At 30.3% G+C, this 22,988-nt stretch overlaps 1 protein-coding gene across 17 annotated transcripts in view; it reads right to left on the bottom strand.

Moving 5' to 3' along the window:
* Nucleotides 1-542: 542 nt before the first annotated feature.
* LOC143249623 (uncharacterized) overlaps nucleotides 543-22,988 on the bottom strand; it is a 70,363-nt gene continuing 47,917 nt past the window's right edge. For all 17 annotated transcript variants that reach the window (XM_076499803.1, XM_076499793.1, XM_076499796.1 and 14 more), the window contains 13 exons: nucleotides 22,018-22,178; nucleotides 20,838-21,000; nucleotides 20,065-20,147; nucleotides 18,615-18,858; nucleotides 17,562-17,858; nucleotides 16,265-16,411; nucleotides 15,448-15,612; nucleotides 14,454-14,735; nucleotides 8,868-9,197; nucleotides 5,987-6,077; nucleotides 5,712-5,784; nucleotides 4,833-5,000; nucleotides 543-4,469 (listed from right to left, as the gene is read on the bottom strand). In XM_076499803.1, the coding sequence (XP_076355918.1) occupies nucleotides 2,970-4,469; nucleotides 4,833-5,000; nucleotides 5,712-5,784; nucleotides 5,987-6,077; nucleotides 8,868-9,197; nucleotides 14,454-14,735; nucleotides 15,448-15,612; nucleotides 16,265-16,411; nucleotides 17,562-17,858; nucleotides 18,615-18,858; nucleotides 20,065-20,147; nucleotides 20,838-21,000; nucleotides 22,018-22,178 (3,704 nt within the window). In that variant the 3' untranslated portion in view covers nucleotides 543-2,969. The remainder of the gene's footprint in view (nucleotides 4,470-4,832; nucleotides 5,001-5,711; nucleotides 5,785-5,986; nucleotides 6,078-8,867; nucleotides 9,198-14,453; nucleotides 14,736-15,447; nucleotides 15,613-16,264; nucleotides 16,412-17,561; nucleotides 17,859-18,614; nucleotides 18,859-20,064; nucleotides 20,148-20,837; nucleotides 21,001-22,017; nucleotides 22,179-22,988) is intronic.

Raw genomic sequence — 22,988 nt, 5'->3', positions numbered from 1 at the left:
CAGTAAAAAGATGTTTGTTCTGTTCAAGTCACTTGTCGTAGATATAAACATTCATTTACCACAGTCATTTCTGGTCACTTGGATTGCCCGTATTTTTCGCATTGGTGTTGATTAGTTATAGTTTCCAAAATTTAATTCAGTACATAGATTTTATTATTGCTTCTACTATTTACCAGTTGGAATATCTAAAAATCACGTAAATCTTATCCATATTACTCTCCTCATGCGTGTCTACAGACATTTGTTCAAAGAGGTAAAGTAGTATTAAATTGTGAAGTGAATAAAAAGTTCATATATGTACACTGAATAAATAGTGAAAGAATCATCAGGTTTCCCTTTTTTTCTTTTGAGTGGCAAGTGACCCCTCTTCAGACGCCCACGACTCTCTTTCTGCTATTTATTGGCTACAAGTTCTCAAAAACATTTTTATGACTTAGCTCTCCTGTTTATTTTTTTACACAGCTTTAAAAGTAACAACTGACCGGTCTGACTTGCATTCAATGAGCTAAATAAACATATAACTAGTAAAGAAACAAGACAAGTTTATAGGTAAAGAAATTTTAATGCATTTGCCATTGAACTATGAGATGTATAACTCTGTCCCAAAACAGTATTGCACAAACTGTACTTGAAATAACAGTCAAGTTAACTGGTGAAGTGTACCATGATTCATTGACAAAGAAAATGTGGTGACAACATTCTAATTAAACTTAAGGCCTCTGTGGAAACGCTCAGTATAATTTACACTGGCACAGTTCTGTAAAGAAACAAATATTAGCAATAATCTTCCACCTGACATACCTTATGAAATTACAAGTTGAAAAATTCAAGACTTTCAATAATATTTATTTCACCTTCCCCAGTTATACCAAAAAATGGAGTTAACATATTTTCTTATTTTATATTGCATAAAGCACTTTAAAAATACCACTTTAAGAACATATAAAAAGTTATTTACAAAAAAAGATTCATTACAAAATAGTTCAGTGACACAGATCTAGTTGATTTAAGAAAATATAACTTCAAAGTAAAACACCTTACTTTCTATTTAATTTTTTTATTAAAGAAAATCACTACTATATCATGTTCGAGGACAGGCAAACAAAATCTTCAGTTTAAATTATCACATTTTACATAGGAAAAAAACTGTTGCATTAAATATCCATGGTTGAAGTTGCTAATTAAAGATAAACATACTTATATATTTATATTATAAAATATACAAACCCCAAAATAAGTGGATGTCCCCCTTTAATGAGTTCTCATCACTGCTAGTTGAAAATTCAAATATTCTTATTGCAGGAACATATTTCCTTTATTTAGAGGAATTCACATACACTTAAGGAAAACAAACTGAGAAGAGTTGTTTATATGCTAGACAATGTTTGATCAGATCTTTGTGACTTCAATTGTACAGTAAACAGGTAATGCATCTTTCAACTCACAATGTTACATTATATTATCATTGGTAAACTTCTGTACACTGAAATTAGAGTGTCATATCAAACTAAGAGAATTCACTTTATTATTACTACCCCAAAAGCAGTAGGCCCAAGATAAACAAAAGGCTAAAACCAGTCAAATCAAATCAATGATTTGATCCTCACTTCTTTTCCTACAATCTCAAAATCTTTGTAATTAGAACAATCATTTCTGTACTTTTCAGGAAAAAGTGTTATCAAAATTCAACGTTTTTTTCTCATTTGACAATACTTCTTCAAATGAAACTTCATTTTTACTGTGTGTCCCTTAAAGTAGAATCCAAGTAGCTTTCACTTTATTTTCTTTGTAAAAAGAAATTAATGTATAACTAAATATTGTATACCTTGGTTGTTCTTTCTTCAATTTAATAAATGCATAACAAACAGTATATCCATTATTCATTTTCATGAGTGAGAGTCAAAGTGTGCAAGCCACAACCTGTTACAGAGTGCCATTCAACATGGTATTCAGTATTTGATGTTAGAGTTACCAAATATTTATAATAAAATATGTAACATGCAAATATTTTAATTCTTGAGATGAATACCACACCTTGCACTCACACTTGTCACTGTATGACCCAGACTAATGCTGGCAATTCACAGACATAGCTTTAGTAAAACCAATTTTGTGACACATCTGATTGTGTATGATAGACTTTTACGTATTACTAAAAACCTGCCATGCTTCATTGTAGATACACATTGTAAAAACTAGTATCATATTCAACATTAATTCTCCAATGTGGGATCAATCCATTGGACATTTTATCAAATAAGCTTTCTGCTAACCTGTTCTGTAAAGAAATAAATTAAAACCTTCAATAAACACTGAGTTTTAAAATTATGCACAAACTTAAATCTGTGGTAGTGAGTAGCCCCTTTGGCACTATCTCTACAAGATTATGTTAAAACATGCAATTTGAAAGCATAAATATATTTACTAATTATAATATTACAAAGACAAGCAAAATAAAAAAAATAGCTCAGACAAGAGCTAATAAGTTTTATTCATCAGTTACTATGTATAGCAAGTAATCCGAAAACTTAAAACAATTATCAATTCATCAACTTGAATTACTGTACATGTCTTACACATTTAATTCTTACAAAATATTACTTTCTCACAGCTATAATTCTAACAAAATATATTGAAACCATATTTTATACACCACATATAAAATTACCTTATATTTAAATACATTAGATCTGCTCAACCTACACATTAATCTGCCTTTCTCCAAAGTCTGTCAACACTTAGAAGTGTTGAACATGGTAGTAAAGCATAATATCTTTGAGAACACTTTATCTTACTGCAAGTTACAAAAACTGTTTGTATCAATCATTAATGTTACCCTTGTGGTTCCTGGCAGTCTGTAGGTTTTCAACTTCAACCATGCAGTGGTTGAAATTTTTCATATGATTAAGCATTCAAGTATGGGAAATGCTCACAAAATGTTCAAACCATTTTCATTCAAATATTGTTTTTTAAATCATTAAATCACAAAATGTAGTTGTCTCTTTGATACCATCATCTACACCAACTACTAATTCAGTACTGTTATCTTTCTCATCACACTTATTTTTAACAGAATCCCCCCAAGGTACATATCCATTATTTCTGGAATTATCAGAAAAGTTCTTGAGAGGCACCTCACTTGGTAAGTGATGAGGATGGAAGTGTGGCACATAGTCAGAATTCTTCTCGTGAACATTAGAAGTTCCAACTGTATTAGTTGTTTCATTAAGTGTTCTCATCCAATCTGGAGTCTCTGAATCCAACTCTTCAACATGTTCATTTACTCCACTGTACTGAGGAATATTACACTGTATATACCCTTCAGCTGAAAAGATACCACTTAATTGTTCCATATTATTTTTACTACTGAGATTATCTTCATCCAAGAGTGGTGTTGATGACTTTATATCATTGTCATTACTATTCTCTGGTGGGATTGATTCTGTTGTTTCACAGTCAAGACAATTTGTGCTTGGCTTGAGCAAACTTTCATCATTTCCTGTTATCTTTAGATTTGGAGATTTATCATCAAATTCAAGTACCATGTCTAATCCAAATCTGGTACCTTTGTCTATTTCTGGTAGAGATTGTGAGCTGAAGTTACTCTGTACACAAACATAGCCAGATGAAGCAGGAAAAGATTCTGGAACTTCTGGGTCAACTCCAAACTTTAAATACAAACCCGAGTTATTAGGCTTTTCCATGTCATTTGGAACTGTAAAGTTTTTAACCTGGGTCACACTAACATAGCCTTTAGATACAGGTTGGTTTGGACTACTTGCATAGCTCCAGGGATTTCTTTGGGAAACAGGGAAAGATTTAGAATAATCTGAAACTAAACTAGCTGTTTGATTTCTTTCTCTGCCTTGATTCATAGGGTGCATCACACCAAATTTAGAGTAGCTTACTGCACCTGGATGATCTTCATCCAGGATAAGTGGTGGGTTTCTGTTCTCTTCAATGATATTTCCAACACTTTTGGCTAAACCAAATCTTAAGTAGTAAGGGATAACTTGAACTTCTTCCTCCTCACCATGAACAGAGGGCTCACTGACAGTAAGATGACGGCTCAAAGTTAAATTACTGTTTTGATTTGGAAACGAAGTGTACCCAGTATCTTGACTAAATCTGCTGTAGGGTTGTTGAACACCACTTTGGGAATGATGGAACCCCTTTCTTTTATCATCAATATGATCATGATCCAAACCTGAATCCCTACTATCAGCATACTGAATTTCTTCTGAATTAGGGAGACTCGGTTGAGAACAAGACAGGAGCATTTTGTCAGTTACTTCAGAAGGATCTCTTCTGAGAGAAATGGGTGGCAGGATATCAATTTCTGTTCCAGAGTCTGATGAGAGATGAGTGTGGTTAATAATACTTTCATGATCATCTTGCAAAGTCAAGTCAGTCTTGTTTTTGTGTTTTGTTCTATATGTGTCACAGAGCCCTGTCTTCTTCTGCAGAAGCTACAAATATTAAACATACTTTTAGTTGAATATAAAAAACACATTCTCATTTCTGCTCCTAAAAGAAACTGAGAAAAAATGATACTACCTTTAACACTTTATATATTTTCTCAGAGAGAGAAAGAGACTAAAAGCAAGACAGTAAATAATGAAGACAAACATATTATTACTTATCTTAAAATTTAAAAAACTATATTATATGAGCACTAATCAGATGTTTTTGATTAAAACTATTTTTTTTTTAAATATGCTGCTATATTTTCAGCTTTCTACAAAAATGCATAATCTTAAAATTGACTCCAAGACAAAAAACCACAAACAAACAAGCCATTCCTATACAAAGACACACACGCACATATATACCTCATCAGTTGAAGAACTGCTACAGTGTGAATTTAGTGACCCTTGTCTTTCTGTAAAACCAGCTACATCAGAAAATAAACCAATATGGTCAAATATAGGACTCTTGTTAGGATAACTGTCACTTCTGATCAGGCCCTTTTTAAGCTTCTGACAGTCACTGAATGTATTCTGTTGAGAAAGAAGGATTGGATTAGCAGCAATAAATTCTTTAAGATTAACATGTATAAAGTACAAACACATAGTAAGTATAGTGAAAAATTTAGCTATCATTTGTACATTACACGCACTTTCAAGAACATAACTTGTATTGCAATCCAGTGCAAATAACTCACTTTAGTATTGTAGAAATAATGTTTGTCTGTTGTTAAGAGCAAAGTTCAAGCTAATTGTGCTGGATCTGTTAGAGATCAAACCCAAAATACCCATATTTGTAACTAAATCACATTTTTAACGTATTCTTAACAGCTTTGTATTTAAAGGAACACATATTTTAACCTACTTCTATCTTATAATATTTCAGTTTTCTTGCTCACAGTAAACTTTTCCAGTGTAACCATATTCTACCTACTTTATTGATTAATTAAAATTTAAGTTCATTGGTTTCAAATAGTAATTAATAATTAAAAAATAAATAATTTTTACACCTTGCTCTAGGAGCTTCTTAATATATTCCTGAAAGTAGTATAGATACAGCAATTATTCTGTAATAGACACACGTTTTTATTGGTTTTATGGTATTAAAAACTGCGTGTGTACCATGTACCTATGACTGATTGTTCAGTCATATGTACAAATGCATGTACTATATTGAGTACTTCTGCCTTTTATAATGTTTTTATTAACACTTGTATTTACTTGAAATGGGTAACAGTAGCCTACCGGGTGTGGTGCATCCAGTCCACTAGGTAACTGGACTTTAATCTTATTCATCCAGTCAACCTTCTTCTTCATCCTACATGAAATGTTTAAATAAAATCTCAGTAAATAAAAGATCTCCATCTGTCATGTATTAAACCTTGAAATGTTTAAATACAAGTCATATTTAACATTAAATACATATTAATATTTTATACATTCTGGAAACTCATTTACATAACTTTACTCGATTTTCTGAAATGATATATTTAATCATATGATAGACAATTGATTCTCACCATCTCACTACAGCATACAACACGAACACCAACAAAATAAGGCCAAGACAGCTACCACCTACTATACCAATTACCAATATTGCTTCAGGTCCTGAAATAAACATGTGTAATGGAATTTGATATTAAAATATTTAACATTTAAAAAAAAGAGATCAAACTCTTGTATTTAAAAATGTACTGTTCATCTTTTACACTATACACCAACAAAATGCAGCCATTATTACATACATCCTGGTGGATGTTTCATTCAAGATGCCAAAAGCTGTTAGGAAGTAAAATCAACTTCTAGTACTTTTACTTATAAACTCCTCTTATACCTTTTTTAAACCATATGTATTCAGAATCTTTGGAAACAGATTAAATAACTGTTCTATATTTGTAAATATCTCAAATAAAAAATCTTAACATCTGTGAAATAAGCTTTACTTCACGTTTCCATTCTGGTAAAATGAGAGAGACTAAAAACTCTCATATATCTGATGTTAAGAATAGTGGCATTCACAGTTACAAGGTATCAACTAAAGATAAAACTGAGTGTTTCATCACAAGCAACTGCAAATTTTTTATAAGCAAAGTGCAAGTGATTTTCTGGGCAAATCACTGAAAATGTTTTAAAAAGGACTGTTATTTGGTTTAATTTTAGACAACATTAATTTACTCAATGGAGATTTGATATTTTCATGTCATATTAGAAGTTCAGTATTAACTGATTCTTACAAGTAACTTATTCTCAATACTTTATTTTTTTGGTACTGTTTATACACATAATTTGATCAAACAGTTTCTTCCCTTATCGCTTTTAGTTCAGATGAATCACTTCACTTTTATTTCTGCTGAATATACAACACAATAGAAGAAACCCAAAATTTTAACAAATTAGTGACTTCTTTAACTTTTTTTAATTTATGTTACAATTTATTTTATTTTAATTCAATATAAAACTTAATCAGTCAATTAAAATGAATAGTTTGTGGTGTGAAACCATGTAAGCTAGTAAGGTTTGTTTAATGTATAACAGAAATATTTGTATAATTTGTTATTATAGTATTGCTTGAACAAATACCAAAAGGTAATAAAACAAAGCAAGTCTACAGTTAAGTAAATCACTGGCTTTGAAATACCAATAACCTAATTAAGTTTATTTCTCCAGTTGGTCTCACTTTATCACTTACTAAATCTCAATGTTCAGTGTTTGTTATTAGCAGCACAAAATAAAAAAAAAAGCAAACAAAGAAGATGGCAAGTCAAAAATAGTTATTAAATGTATCTGATAAATCACAGATAATGTTTTTAAACAACTGTTGAACATAAATTACAGTATGTAGAAAGTGATGGTCAATATAAGCTTACTGTATCATAACAAGAGCAATTGTGTGAATCATTTAAGTTTCCATTTATAAATGTAATACCTTAAGTACATGATTATTAAATGCATCAATGTCTTTTTGCTTTTGCAATACAATAAAATGCAATTTCATTTGACCAGAACTAATCATGTGAAGGAAAATGATCTAACCTGAACTATCATAAAACAGGTTAAGAACTGGGACATACGATGCATTTCTTACAGAGGCACGAAATAGATAATGAGAATGTTTTTAACATCTGCAGCCACCAGATGATGACACTATGAAATTTGTTGCTTGAATTTGCAAGAGAGACATACAAATATTTTAAGCTTTTGCAAGTAAGCATAACCATAAATGTCTTGTAACCTTTGTACAGCACTATAATCCATATAATGACCTCATTAAAATAGTGCATCAATATATAAATATGCCACTTCCATTTTGTATTTGGGAAATTACAGTGTGAGTTATTATTTAATATGATTTACACTGAAAATATTACTTGTATATCAAACCTTGTTATTATTTTAAATACTTTTATGTTTGTTCAATATGCAATCATTGTTCAGTGTTTTTGTTACTACTTTCTGTCAGAATGGTAACCTAACTTATGGTATTGCAACACAGTCCATAGGTACATTTCTATAATCAAACACATTACAAAATTGCATAACATTTTAATTAGCAGTTCGTCTTAACTCTAGTAAAGTAGATTTTAGAGGCTTAGAATTTAAAATTGACACAACTATATACCTTGTTCCTGTAACTGACTTTTTTTATTTATAAAATAAAATTTACCAATAAAATTGAAATATATGTTTTTATTTGGGCTGTGTGATTTTGTGTGTTTTTTTAATTCCACTCAAAGCTACTCGAGGGCTATATGCAGTAGCCATCCCTAATTTAGCAGTGTAAGACTAGAAGGAAGGCAGCTAGTCATCACCACCCACCACCAACTCTTGGGCTGCTCTTTTACCAATGAATAGTGGGATTGACTGTCACATTATAACACTCCCACAGCTGAAAGGGTGAGCATGTTTGGTGTGACAGGGATTCAAACCTGCAAACCTTAGTTTACAAGTTCAGTGTCTTAACCACCTGGTTATGCTTGGTACTTATGATATTTCTTGTGGCTGAAAAATAGTAGATCAATTTTGACATTTACAAAATTTATTTTCACATTGCCACTAAACTGAAAATTACTTCATCATGGTGTGTTTTGTTACTGGCTATTTTGGCTGAAAGTAATTTTCTATAGTTTCTGCTAAATTTTATACAAGTTTTTATTTAAAAAAATGTTTTTGAAAAATAGCAGTTTATCTAATGAAAAAAATTTACTTCAGTTCCAGCATTTATATAAAAGTTAGGTCAGTGAACTTAATTAGATTAAATAACATGATAAAAAAGTATTCTAAAGGTAGCAAATAACAATGAGATTTGCAACTCCCATGGTAGAATGGAAAAAAATGTATTCAAATTTTAAAATCAACAAGTAATTAAATGAGGTGAATACACTGAAAAAAATGTATTACCCTTTGGTCCACACAGTCTGGATTCTATTTCATTACTGAGGGGGCTCTTGAGTAAGCTCTGGTTCTTAATGTTGACTGCTTGAATTCTAAAAGTAAATACTTTACTACTATCAGATTCCCCACAATCTGGCCAGAAATAGGTAGAAGTCTCAGAACCAGAAATGTTTGAGATATTATACACTTTGTTTCCTGTATCTGTGGTATTTCCTGTGCTAACATATAATATATACAGATCAATTGGACCATTAGGTTCATCTGGAGGTACCCAACGCAAATACACAGTTGATGTGTTCAAGATTTCTATTACTGGTTCATTCATCATTCCAGGTGCTGTAAGTAAAGACATGGTATTGAAATAACTACTTAAACATGTGAAACTAGCTGTTCAAATACAGTAAAATTTAATTTGACACTTTTGTCAGTAACCTCTTTTTATTCTTCTTAATTTTAATAAAGAAAAAAATAAAAATATATATAAAAAATTAATCTTTTAAAGATTTACACCTATAGTTGTGTTCTTCAATATTCTCATGAAAGTTGCTTAAAATGAAATACAGTCAAGTACAGTTATAATGAAGCTTCAGGGATATTTCTGTACATTCTTCATTATTTAGAGCCATCGCAAACATGAAGTAGCAAATAATAAATGTAGTCTGTCCATTGTTTTGTTTAGAGGTTAAGTTATTACAAAATTTACAGTAAATTGCATGTAAAAATGTATGATACCCAAATTTAGAGATTTGTTACTGCTACATAATAATAATATACTAAACTTTACATGAATATATAATTTATATTATCAAACAAAACATACACAATGCACAATACATTGATATGAAACAATGAGAACTTAAACACTTTTTAACATTTCATTCAATAAACTCTTCAGTTCTTCACTGACATGACTTATCTTTTCCATTATGTAAAAAAAAAATTGAATTAACAGTAATGATTACATCAATAATGCTGTGGTTAAGTTCATAAGATTTTCAATGTAACTTTACACAGATTCCAATCCAATAACTTAAACTTCATGATGTAATTCTTCACCATTATGTTGTTTATTTAAAAAAAAAAACCATCAGTTATAAGGCATACTGTCTATTAAGTCTTAATTCACTTTCAGACGGATATTTTAGGGATATCAATACGTTCATTTTAACATTGTGCAGGCACTAAAGTAACCATTCCTTACAAATTTTAGGGTTCATCTATAACAACAGAAGCGTGTGTGTGTGTGTGAAGAGGTCTGTATGTAAAACTGCCATAATACCAACAGGAAAGAAACTATAATCCTGAAATTTTACATCCATACTAAGTGTACCTTGAGTGGATGCACCTAAGTATTATTACTTGTCCATGTGCATGTGTGCACCTTTTTCTGAAACAAACTAGCAAAAAAACACACAGAAAGAAGGGGTTCCTTATAATAACAACTTCTAATATATAGAAAGGTCAGTACATTTTGGTAAAAATGCATTCCAACAATGACTTTTATATAGGGTTTCTTAGCAATAAAACTAATCTAATACTGTTGTTGAGAGGCTATGCAATGAAACTATAAAATGAGAAGTATGCTCTAGAAAATTGATAAAAAAAAGTCTTGTTTTCTAATTTAGAGGATCTGTAAATTAAAATGGTTTGTTCTTTATTTTTACTGCTTAAGTTTAAAATTGGAGAACATGACAGAGAGAATGTTATCCTTATAAACAGGCCACATCCTATGAAGATGCAACAAAAGTACACAGGTTATACTTTTAGAATAAAATGGATTCAGAATACACATACAGACATAGTCACCTAAAACAAGTCAACCTAATAGCCCCAGAAAAGCCAGGTACTTTCACCAGTACAGAAAATAGTCCATAGTTATTGAACAATATACTGAACTTTGTTTAGAAATGTTTTTGTTTTTAAACTGCCAATTGCTACTTCATGTGGATTTGTTACAAGTTTGTTTGTTGTAAACAAACAAATACAGCACATTTCCTTTTTTTTCCTGGTTCATGGTTTTCTTGAAACCATATTCATTACAGCCTTCATTTTGGTATGTATATTTGTTACAATTTTTTTCTTTTAATTTTATTCACAAAAATTAACATTAATTATTTCCCTTAACCATGAAATGATTCAAGTACAACAGCAGATGGTAATAAGAGGTAATTACAAACAGTGGTTATATTGTACAACACTAGAAAGACAATCACAGTACACACGTCTTCCCACAATGTTTTAAATTTTTACAGTAACCAATCTAAAATGCATAACAAATAAAACTATGTAACAAAATTTTTACTTTTTCTTGTTCCTGGGCAGAAAGTGTTATTTCCCAATTGTTTATGCCTAAAGTAAATGGAAAAAGACCTATTTTTCTCTTCAAACTTTGCTTTTGTGACCTGGGGTGTATCACGAAAACATGATGGGAGACTATATTTGTGGGTTGATACATGAAAGATTTACACAGCAGTTGCAAATCTCAAAAAACTACTCACTTCTAAACATTTTTGTATGACTTTAGTATAAATACATGTAAATCTTGATTCATGTGTTGTTTTATTCAGAACTTATGTAAATAAAAATGTGCAAATTTGCCTGTTTTTACATAGAAAATAGGTTAATTTGTAAATTTCATTATCCAGGTCACAAAAGCAAAGTTGGAGAGGAATAATGGTCATTTTCTGAACTTATACAACATAAGCAATTAAGAAATAACACGTACCATCCAGGAACACAATTTGTGTTACATAGTGTATTTCCTCATTCTCAAAATACAGATTTAAGTGTAAAGATCTTTCCTTCTGTGTATCTGAATTTATTTGGAAGTTTTGTTCATTTATCAAAATCTCAATCTGCTAACATTATGATGAAAGCAGTTGATCTTCATTGCTACTATTGCATGCTTTTTGAATGAAAACACCAAATGTTAATTGCTCCTTGTGTAACCATCACTCATTGTATGAAATTTGATCAAAATCAAGAGAAAACTTGAGTTATATGGGTGCTTGACTTCAAGTTTAATGTAGCTTAACTTGTGAACCAGTCACTAAAATTTAATCATATGCACTTTAGGAGACACTCGACCTTTGTACCAAAAACAGTTAATATGTTTAAATTATTCTGTTTGCACCCACAATGGGAAAAACAATACACCTGTATTCATAAGGGGATAAATATAACATTCTCCTCCACAAAAAGGGTTATTTGGAATAAGAATTCTCAGATATTTAAGTATTGACTCAAGAATAGATGGTGAAATAATAAAATTAACAGCTGATTATTCTTTTGTAACATTACATCATAGCTATAAAAGTTACTTGAATTAAAACATTACATCCACATTTGAAGCTTAATAGTGCAAGCAAAGATGTCCTAAGTAAAATATAAGTATATAACAGTGACTGCTGTCTTCAGTCAAGATGCATACACTCATGCAAAAAAAGTTAGGACACCCTATGAAAGCCTGTGTATTTTTGTAACATTTTTGGATATATAGATATTTAATCTCAATTTCAACAATACTGAGAGATTATAGGGATATAACTAAACAATTCAAACTGAAGAAAAGACTTTTCAAGATCTTCTGAAAATATAATTCTACAAAAATGCATATTCTAATTGACGAAAAAGTTAGGACACCCTACCCCCTAATAGCTAGTGTTATCCCCTTTAGCTGAAATAACTGCAGTGAGATGCTTCTTGTAGCCATCTACCAGTCTCTGACATCGGTCTGAAGAAAGTTTGCCCACTCCTCAATGCAGAATTCTTTCAGCTATGAGATGTTTGAGGGGTTTCTTGCATGTACAGCCCATTTCAAGTCACCCCACAGCATCTCAATGAGATTAAGATCTGGGATTTGACTCAGCCATTCCAGGACTCTCCATTTCTTAGTTTTCAGCCAGTCCTTGGTGGATTTACTGGTATGTTTTGGGTCATTGTCATGTTGCAGGGTCCAGTTCTGCTTCAGCTTTAATTTTCATACAGATAGTCTCACATGATCCTCAAGCACCCTCTGATACACAGTAGAATTCATGGTGGATTCTATGATTGTGGACTGTCCAGGTCCTGCTGCAGCAAAGCAGCCCCAAACCATGACACTTCCACCTCCATGCTTCACAGTTGGTATGAGGTTCTTTTCCTGGAATGCTGTATTTGGTTTACGTCAAACATGTCCTCTGTTATGGTGTTCAAATAATTCAATTTTGGACTCATCTGTCCAAAGAACATTATTCCAGAAGTCCTGGTCTTTGTCTACATTCTCTCTGACAAACTTCAGTCTGGCCTTGATGTTTCTATAGAGAGCAAAGGTTTCCTCCTTGCACACCTCCCATGCAAGTTAAACTTGTGCAGTCTCTTTCTGATTGTAGAGGCATGCACTTTCCCATCAACAGTAGCCAAAGCCTGCTGTAGGTCCTGTGATGACATGTTAGGGTGTTTGGAGACCTCTTTTAGCATCTTGCAGTCTGCTCTCAGGGTGAACTTGCTTGGACAACCAGACTTGGGAATGTTATCAGTTGTTTTGAAGGCCCTCCATTTTTTGACTATTTTTCGGACAGTGGAATGGCTAATTTCAAAATCTTTTGAGATCTTTTTAAATCCCTTACCAGACTCATAAGCTGCTACAATTTTCTTTCTGAAGGCCTCAGACTGCTCTTTTGCTCTCACTTCAACAGTCAGTAGCACACCAAACTAAATGTTTGAGGTTTAAATGGGGAAAATCTCATTCAAAATACTGAGTAACGATCTTCTAATCATGTGCACCTGGTGTGATGCACCTGTGTGTGAATGGAGCCATTTTAAGTGGGAATAAATGTGGGTGCATCCTAACTTTTTCCTTAGTAAGAATATGCATTTTTGCAGAATTACATTTACAGAAGATCTTGAAAAGTCTTTTCTTCAGTTTTAATTGTTTAGGTATATTCCTATAATCTCTGAGTATTTTCAAAATTGAGATTAAATATCCATATATTCAGAAATGTTACAAAAATACACAGACTTTCATATGGTGTCCTAACTTTTCACATGACTGTAACTGGAGTAAGAATCCCTAGGTTTGATTTGATCTAAAAATCAGTTGAGTAGATCATGAAAAACATTAACATGATAAAGGTGCACAATAATTGTCTACATATCAAAATTTTCAAAATACATCTTACGAAAGTGTACAAGAAATAAAAAAAGCACATAGAAAGTACAGAAAAAAAACACAAGTAAGGGAAACATATCTGAGTAGATCTAACCCTAAAATATATTCCACAGATCCTGAACGAAGAAATGAAGTACAATAGAAATTATGCTGGAATCAAAAACTCAAGAACATAACTTTCCATTTTTCAACATGTGTATTATAAAATAAAGTCATTATTTTAGTGACTTTATAACTTAAACTGTTGTAGGTGTCATTTGACATCACAACAAAAGGCTAGTTATTAAATCTCTTCTCATGCCCTTGGTTCTTATGCTTTTTATATCACTTGTAGAAAATAACCCAGGGAAGAGAAGCTGAAAGCATTAAAACATTCAAATAAAACTTAAAGCTAGGCAAGGAGTTCTATAACAAATATGCAAGTGTTAATGTCTTTAACTCACCTCTTATGTCAATCATAGCATAGAAGATGCTGGAATTCTTGGAACATAAATTTTTATTACAAGCCTGAACACTAACTGAATAATTGGTAAAACTCTTTATATTTTCATCTAGAACAATAGAGCAGAACCAACTTTCCATACAGTGATCAACCTTTATGGTATGTTCATTAAGCCATACAATGTAATGGTCTAAGATGCCATTTGGTCGTTCTGGTCTTTTCCAACTGAGACTTATAGCTGTGGAGTTAGTTGTCCCATGAAGGTTTAAAGGTTCAGTTGGTGCTGCAAAAAAAGTTAAAATTCATTTTGAAATAGAAAATTACAGCCATAATATATAATCTTGAAAGTGATTTTCAATAGTAATTTAAATAGGTTATGTTTTTTTTTGTTTCGTAAGTGTATTTTAACATACATGTTGGTTTGTCAGTTTTCTTTTATCAAAAAATAAAATTAAAAGTTATGAAATAAATATTTCGTAGTTTAGTGCTTATTATAACTTAAGTATGTTAAAAATATTTTATGTTTTTTACAGATTATTATAGATTGGAAAAAAAACATTTTTCTTAAATGATCATAAAAGCTTAATATATTTATAAATGAGTATACATTGGTTACACAACACACCTGTACTTTGTTAATGGTTATAAACTAGATCTTTACAGTGTTATGAGTTATATAAAACCCCAAACTATATTACTGGTTAGACATAAATATATATTTACTTTATTGACTTAACAAGAATGGCATACAAGTGCACCATTCATGATAAATCTTCTAACTACAGTACATTATAATTTAGGAAGTAGGCATTAAAATAGTGGTAACTGTTAATCTGGAACAACCATGCTACACGTAGCATCAACTATTACTTTAACACAGAAAACTTTTATCACAGCATAGCATTTACTTACCTGTCCTTCTATGGAGAAGATAGCAAAATTAGAGAAACTTGATTAAATATTAAACATCCAATAACAGTAAAAAATATACTCACTTCCCATTTCAGTAGTGGCAAGTTCTGTATAACTGAATTCACTTAACAAGCCATACAAAGTTTCTGTTTGAACTTTGACAGAGTAAGTTGTGAATGGCTGTAAACCACTACTTAGAATCATTTCTTCAGCATAAGGATTGTTTACTTTTACCAATTCATAAGGTTCTATTAAAGAGAAATGAATTGTAATTATTATTCAGGTTTTGAAGTATACATATACATAAATCTACTAATTTCCATGAACATTTAAATACACTGTCAAGTCTTTAAACTAAGTAAAGAGATACAAAACTGACTTGTGCTTTGTCCACAAGGAAAATGATACTATACCTGTCATAGTGCACAAATTACACTTTTATAACTGGTGGTGAACAATCAAAACAACATTATTACTGTTTGTCTTTTAATGTATGGGCTAAATTTTCCAATATACACAAGAGAACCAATAACAGAAAAACATAACTTTGTGATTAAAATTAGCACAAAAAATATAGAAAGTAATAAATTATTAAATGTCAAAGTGAATAGAAGGACAGGAGAATCGTAAATACTTTAAAAAAAATATTTTTCTTTCATTAAATGTGAATTTCATGCTTAATGATTTGAGAAGGAATTTACAGACTTAACAGTTTGAAAGGCTGTTACTTTAAAGTTAGTAAATGGTGTTTTGATCCATTTTTGTTAGGACTTTTTTTTTAATCAAACAAAAAACTGTTACTGTTTCTTATGGGTTTTTTAACTGATCATTCTCAATCCACATCATAAGAAATGAATATTTTAAAAGTAGCAGGAAAAGATAAAATATAAAAATACTCACCAAGACAAGTGTGGTTTGATGTTGACCGACAGTAATATACTATATAGTTATTAATTACTTTTTTCTCAGCTTCACAACTTAAAGTCCATTTTACAATCAGACTGCTCTCACTGTATGGCTGTACAACAATACTCACTTTGTTTAAAGCTGTAACAACAACATTAATAACATTATATTCTAAGAATACTTTTTGTGTGCATTCTTTCTTAAATATAAAATAACTCTTCTTTGAACAGTTTGCATGAACTGTCTTAATAAACCTGTGCACTTTTATTTCACAATTATTGAAACAATGCTTTATGTTAGAAAACAGTTTTAAAAGACACTCTCTCATAAGGCATGTAAACAACTAATCCATTCAGGACAATATAAATTTATAAGGCTTTACCTCTTTTTCATTGCATGTACAACTATTGCATTAAAACTTGCTGATTTTAATTCAATACATTGTGTGTGTGCATGTGCTTTGTACATGAAAGCATTATAATGAGCAATGAACTATGCTGCAAGGCTATTTTCAAGATACTGGTACCAGAAAAAACATGACCAGGCAAATGTGGCAACATCAGAAATAACAAAGTAGTTAAGCTCCAAAACAGTTTCAATATGCTGTTATAAATCCTTTACACATAATACTAAAATCAATAACTATACCAAAACAAGTTTATATGCAAATAAATAAAAATCTTAAAAAATTGAATACACTTTCCAACCTTCTGACAATGAGGCTTCTATCACCAGACACATGATTGTCAGAAAAGTGCATATGTTGCCTTATTTCTTTGTAAAGTCTTCATCACATATGCTCATGTATATTTGTCTAAGTTAAGCATTCATCAAATAAACATATACTAAAATAAAAGTGAGAAAAATAATGGCAGATTTCTCTAAACATCTTAAAATAAAACCAAAACATATAATTCATTGGAAATGCTAAGTAGTATTCTCAACAAAATCAACATTAAAGGGGTTTTTGAGTGCAGTGGTATATTTTTTTTTTTTTAATACAAGTTCTTTACATTATTAGAAAAGACAAACAACAGTAAAAATTAGGAGTCTGTACTTGCTGAACTTTTCTCAGGGATGGTAGGTAGTATGATGATTCAATGTTTTATGTACATAATATTGTTTACAGATATCTTTGAAAAATAAAAGAAAACTATTGTAATCTCATCAACCAGCATTCACCAAATACGGTATTATGTTGCAAACATTACATCATTTAACCATACTTAAATACACCAAGTAATACACATATGTGTAACATATAGAAATAAACAAATCAGGATTTATATACCTTTCTCAGTGGAAACAACACATAAAGCCCACACCATGCCAGAGGTCAGTTTTTCAGAGTTTGCTGCAACAGCAAATTGGTAGTTTAAAACTTTCTCAAAACCAAATTCTGTTCTATTGATATCAGCTGGTATAGTTTTCCAATTGATTGGATGACTGCAGAGAAAAGGTCGAGGACCATTACACCAGAACACGGTAAAATTGGTAATATGGACTTCCTCTGTTGGGTAGCCCCACTCTATCTCATAGGTTCCATTAACATTGAAAACAACTGTGATGTTTACAGGTCCTGGAATGACTGAGCAAAATACGTTTGCTTTAAAGATACTCTAAAAATCCATAAATCACAAAATTCCATATTTCATACACACATCCTGCTAATGAAACAACATTCCAGAGTTTTAATCACTGTTATCAAAAAAATTACACACACACACACACAAAGCAAACACTGAATCAGTATACATCATACCAATTCATTACAGTTTTACTGTATCTTCAAAGCCAAAAACTGGATCACGCAAATTAAAATATATTAGCATTTTTAAAACAAAAAATTTAAAAGTAATTCAAAAACACATTTATAAATAAAATGTTCACAAAGTGTCTTTTTAAGAATTGTTTTTTGGTTTTTTTATATTCTCACTCCAGAAAACAAGTACTGGTTCTGAAACTTATGCAGCATACATATTTGCATGTTGAAGAATTTACTGATCCACTGTTAGTATGAATCAAGTCTGTAAGTACACACACAAATAATACATGCATTCTACTTTTACAAATGATTTATGAAGTATGAAAACTACAAAGGACCAGAGTAACTGTTGGCCCTACCAATTCAATAAAGTTTTCACTGTTATAATAAATCAGGATTAATACCACTCAAAGTCTAATATGAAAGCACACAAGATTCATTATCATCAAACTTAATATATTTTATAGATAAAGTAATTATTACTGATTGAATCTATACTTTCTAGTATTACTTTAAGAAATGGTAATACTAATTTGAGAAAACAAACTAGAAATTACAGATTGAAATTTAACTCCTTACTGTTTTCAACACTATTCACAATAATTCCTGACGAATTGTCAGATTGTCCTTCTCTGTTTACAGAGTAAAAGATGAATCTGTAAGGTGTCTTGACTGCCAGATGGTCAAAGGTATAACTTGTTAGAAAGTTCCCTACTCTTACTCTTTTTACCAAATGAGTTTGTTTAGAATGTGACTTATAATTCATATGGCACTCAATCACATAGTGAAAATCTTCTCCATTGTAATGTTCCTTAGGAACAGGCTAAAAGAGAAGATTAAAAATGTTGTTACATATGAAGAAAACTGAAACACATATAATGCTACTGTAAAAGTTCAGAAATAGTTTTATACAATACAACAATTCAAAGAAACTAGTTTTAGCTATTTAATATTATTCTGTTTTCATTATAGCAAACTCTTCTAATACATTGTAATAAATTATTCAAGTACAATATGTTACTTAGACACAGAAGTATTTTCAAGTACAAGTTGGTCATCACAAACACTTTATTAACCTGAAACAATAAAGAAATTCACTCTATAATAATTTGTCATTGTCATAATTTACATTATTAGTTCACCACAGATGGTTTACTGACTTAAAAAAAAAGAAATTAGAAAAGAAATATTTTCTTCCAGTTTACCCAAACTTTGTAATGTGGTATCAAACTATGAAAACAAATTAGCAAGAAATATTACATGAGGAAGCTTTTATATATATTTTTTAAATTCCAAATTGCACTTTTAAAGTTCTACTTACAGAAGTGTACAATCAAATATATGCTACACCATAATGACCTTGAATTAAATAACAATCAAAATTTAAGAAAAAATGTTATTCATACAAAATGTTTCAATTTCACAAATAAAAACATTTAGCATAGTTTTTAAAGCTGGAATATGGTACATGAAGAAACAACTGATATTACAAAATGAAAACAAATGACAGTACAGTAGTGACAATGTTTTACTTCAACAGAAACAAATGGCAGTTTTGATAATTAAAGTTACTTTTTCCATACTTAACTTACGTTATTTAACTGCCTTTGTTATAATTATCATGTTAAATGTCATTTACCTTTATTAATTAAATTCAAAATTCTCCATAAATAAACATTATGTATAATTAAATCCAGAATAATGTTATTTCCTGCTCACTTGTGTTCACTATATCTTTAAAGTACGTACTTTACGCACAGTCTTTACAACAATACCATTTGTTTTTGATCAACATCTTTATGTTTTATTACTTCTGCTGAGAAAAATTAGAGCACACTTTTAAATATACACTCTCCCAAATATCATTAAGTATCGTTTTTTTTTATTCTGCTTTAGTATAACTTAAGTTGCAATATTCATGCATTTTGTTTCATGAAGTGAAGCTTTATAAACTTTTGTTATTGTTTCAGAATTTCATCATTCCTTTCAAACTGTACAAGCTACAGAAGAAAACTAAAACAGTTCTAACCTTCCAGTATAAAGTTATATTTCTCTCTTTATGAACTGTCTGTTGAAAAGCTTCCTTCCTGATGACTGGATTCAAATATGGTACTGTAAGTCATCACCATACAAAGATTACTAAGCATTCATATATAAAATAATGTGTTTTATAAACAGCAACAGAATATTAAAGTTCAACACAATCACACAACCTTCATTTTTCTTGAAATACATAAAATTATCTTATGCAAGGAGAGGTTATATACATTATGAACCATCCAGTACAGCAGTGATTAGCACAAAAAAGTTATTATTGTTGATTTATCACTCAGTCGGAAAACATGTTTTAGCAGAATTAAACTTTTGTAATTTAATTAAAAGCTTTTTCAACTTGATTTAATTTGGAAAGTTGTAAATATAATTTTTTATTCGATAATAACTAGTTAACTGTTTCTTTAAACAAAGTTAAGAGTCACAAACAGTTCCAAGGTGATAATTCTGAACAACAGTTAAATATTATCTACCTTACAAATGAAAATCAGTTAATGAATCAATCCATTGGACTTGAGAAGTTTATTTTGTGCTCACCAAATTTTCACAAAAGCACATAAATTATCTTCTTAAAATTACTTGCACTGAATAAAATACATTTTTAGTCAGTAAGCTCTCTCATTTATTAAAATTTCATTTATACTGTAAACAAGTTATTATTATGTTCATAGTATTCTATGGCTTCAGTGTTTTGTAATTGTTTTAATAGCATAAAAATATTCTCTTTATAATAATATCAAAATCTTTTACCATCTGAAGGAGTGCGACATGAAATTGTATTAAAAACACTCCACATGTTTCCTGAAACCAGATCTGCCTTGCTAGATCGACAGCGAACTCGGATTTCGTAGTGAATGTATGGAATCAATCCTCTTAAAATGTACCCAGTTTTATCTATTCCAACTTCACGAATCTGTAAAAAAAAATTTTCTTATCAGCATTTCAATTCATTCAAAATCATGCTAAATAACAATGAAAAAACAATCAGACAATTTAACTGAAATGTTTCCATACAAATAATTATATAATGCACAAGAGAAAAATGATTAAGGTAAAAAAAAAAACTTACAAGTATCTACATATAGTTCAGTTAAAGTCATTGTATATCTGTTTATCATCTTTAATTGATCAGAATGGCAGTGCTTGCTTTTGTGGGAGATTCATTAAGTACACTGTACTTTGTTATACTTATGAAAAAACTGGTGTAATTCAGTGGATCTAAAATTATGATATTATATAATTATCAGGAGAGATTATATCAAAAAAAATGTCAGACCAAGGTAGTCAATCAACACACAAGTTAACCAAAGTTAACCTTAATTCATTCATCCTCCTAACAGAGAGAGATTCTGTACCAGCTTGACTAGTTTTACCATAATGGAACAAGATATAGTTCTTCCCTAAGTATGCAACCAATGATTTAAATTTGGACAATGTAATTAAAAGACTGAATATTAAGAATAAGAAGAATTATTAAAAAAGTGTTTACTAGCATAAGAATTTAAGTTAAAGGTGTGTTTTTAAGAAATAATGGGCAATATTATTTATAACTGGTATTCTAAAAGTATTGAGTAAATTTTTGTTTGGCTCTGCAAATTCAAAATCTCTCACAGCAATTCTCAACTGAACTAGCTTCTTTAAGTTGGCAAACTGTCAATTGTCACTGGCTGCAGAATTTTGCAGTTAATATAAATAAGCATTATGAATTTACTGAAAAACAGTAAAAAAAAAAAAAGTGACAATAATGGGTTAATGTATTATTAATACAAAAAATTGTATACAAGATTACTTCTATCAATTATTTACATGTTATTAATAACTCAATGAGTGTCACCTTGTTTTATTATTATTTATAACCTTGTTTCCTCCTTTCTGTGGCTTTCTACTTTTCACTCTTAATATAACGCTTTAAATGGCAAGTCCTACTTACCTTCCATTCATCCTGAGAGTTTTTATTCCTATACCATAATTGGTAATGTAGTCCTGGGAGAAACTGTTCATACTGGAAACCTTTTGGAGGGATCCAGGTGATGTTTATCTCAGTCTGTGATTTATTAGCAACTTTCAGGTTTAATGGTGCATCAGGAAGGACTGGCAAAATAAAAACCATTACATTCTATGCTAATCACAAACATATTAAGATAATAATGCATGACAACAGTAATATAATTTTTAAAGTTAGTTAGGTACAATGGATTTCATATAAAAGAAATTTAAACTAGAGAAAAATACAATTATTCCACATACAATGTATCCAACATTGGCATACATAAAAATACAGTTCACACAAAATAGCACAGGGTAATAATATTCTATACATACACATAGGCTATTATATGGTTCTTAAGAGTTACACTAGATGTAAAAGAGCACAGGATACTGCTAATAAATATTAAACACATGCATGTTTGTTTATTTTTTGCATGAAACATACCTTAGGCAATAAAGTGATTCAATACAGGATATTACTAATACATAAATGTAACATATGTAGGTTAATGTACTGTTTTTTACATGAAATATATCTATGGTAGTGAGGGAAGACACAAGATACCAGTATTACATACATGTAATATTTATAGATTAGTATATTATTGTTTTAGACAAAAAATATCCATGGTTGTAGAGTAAGACACAGGATATTACTAATAAATGTCATCACTCTTGCAGACAAAGTTACCAATAACTTCAAATTTTAGGCAAAATATTTTACAGTACTATGCAAAAGTGTTAGGACAAGGGAATATTTTGTCTTCCCCTTACTTCCTGCACTTACATGGAGTTTCTGTTGTACTAAATATTAATATTAATAATTTTTTTATGTTTTACCTGTGATTTACCTTCCATTATTCTTTGAAAGTAACCTGAAATCTAAGTTTTGACTTCGTCCTAAACTTTTAC

This window comes from Tachypleus tridentatus, chromosome 4, assembly GCF_004210375.1.
Source record: "Tachypleus tridentatus isolate NWPU-2018 chromosome 4, ASM421037v1, whole genome shotgun sequence".
Lineage (NCBI taxonomy): Eukaryota > Metazoa > Arthropoda > Merostomata > Xiphosura > Limulidae > Tachypleus > Tachypleus tridentatus.
The sequence above is the reverse complement of the archived record's forward strand: the minus strand, read 5'-3'. Positions and strand labels throughout refer to the sequence as shown.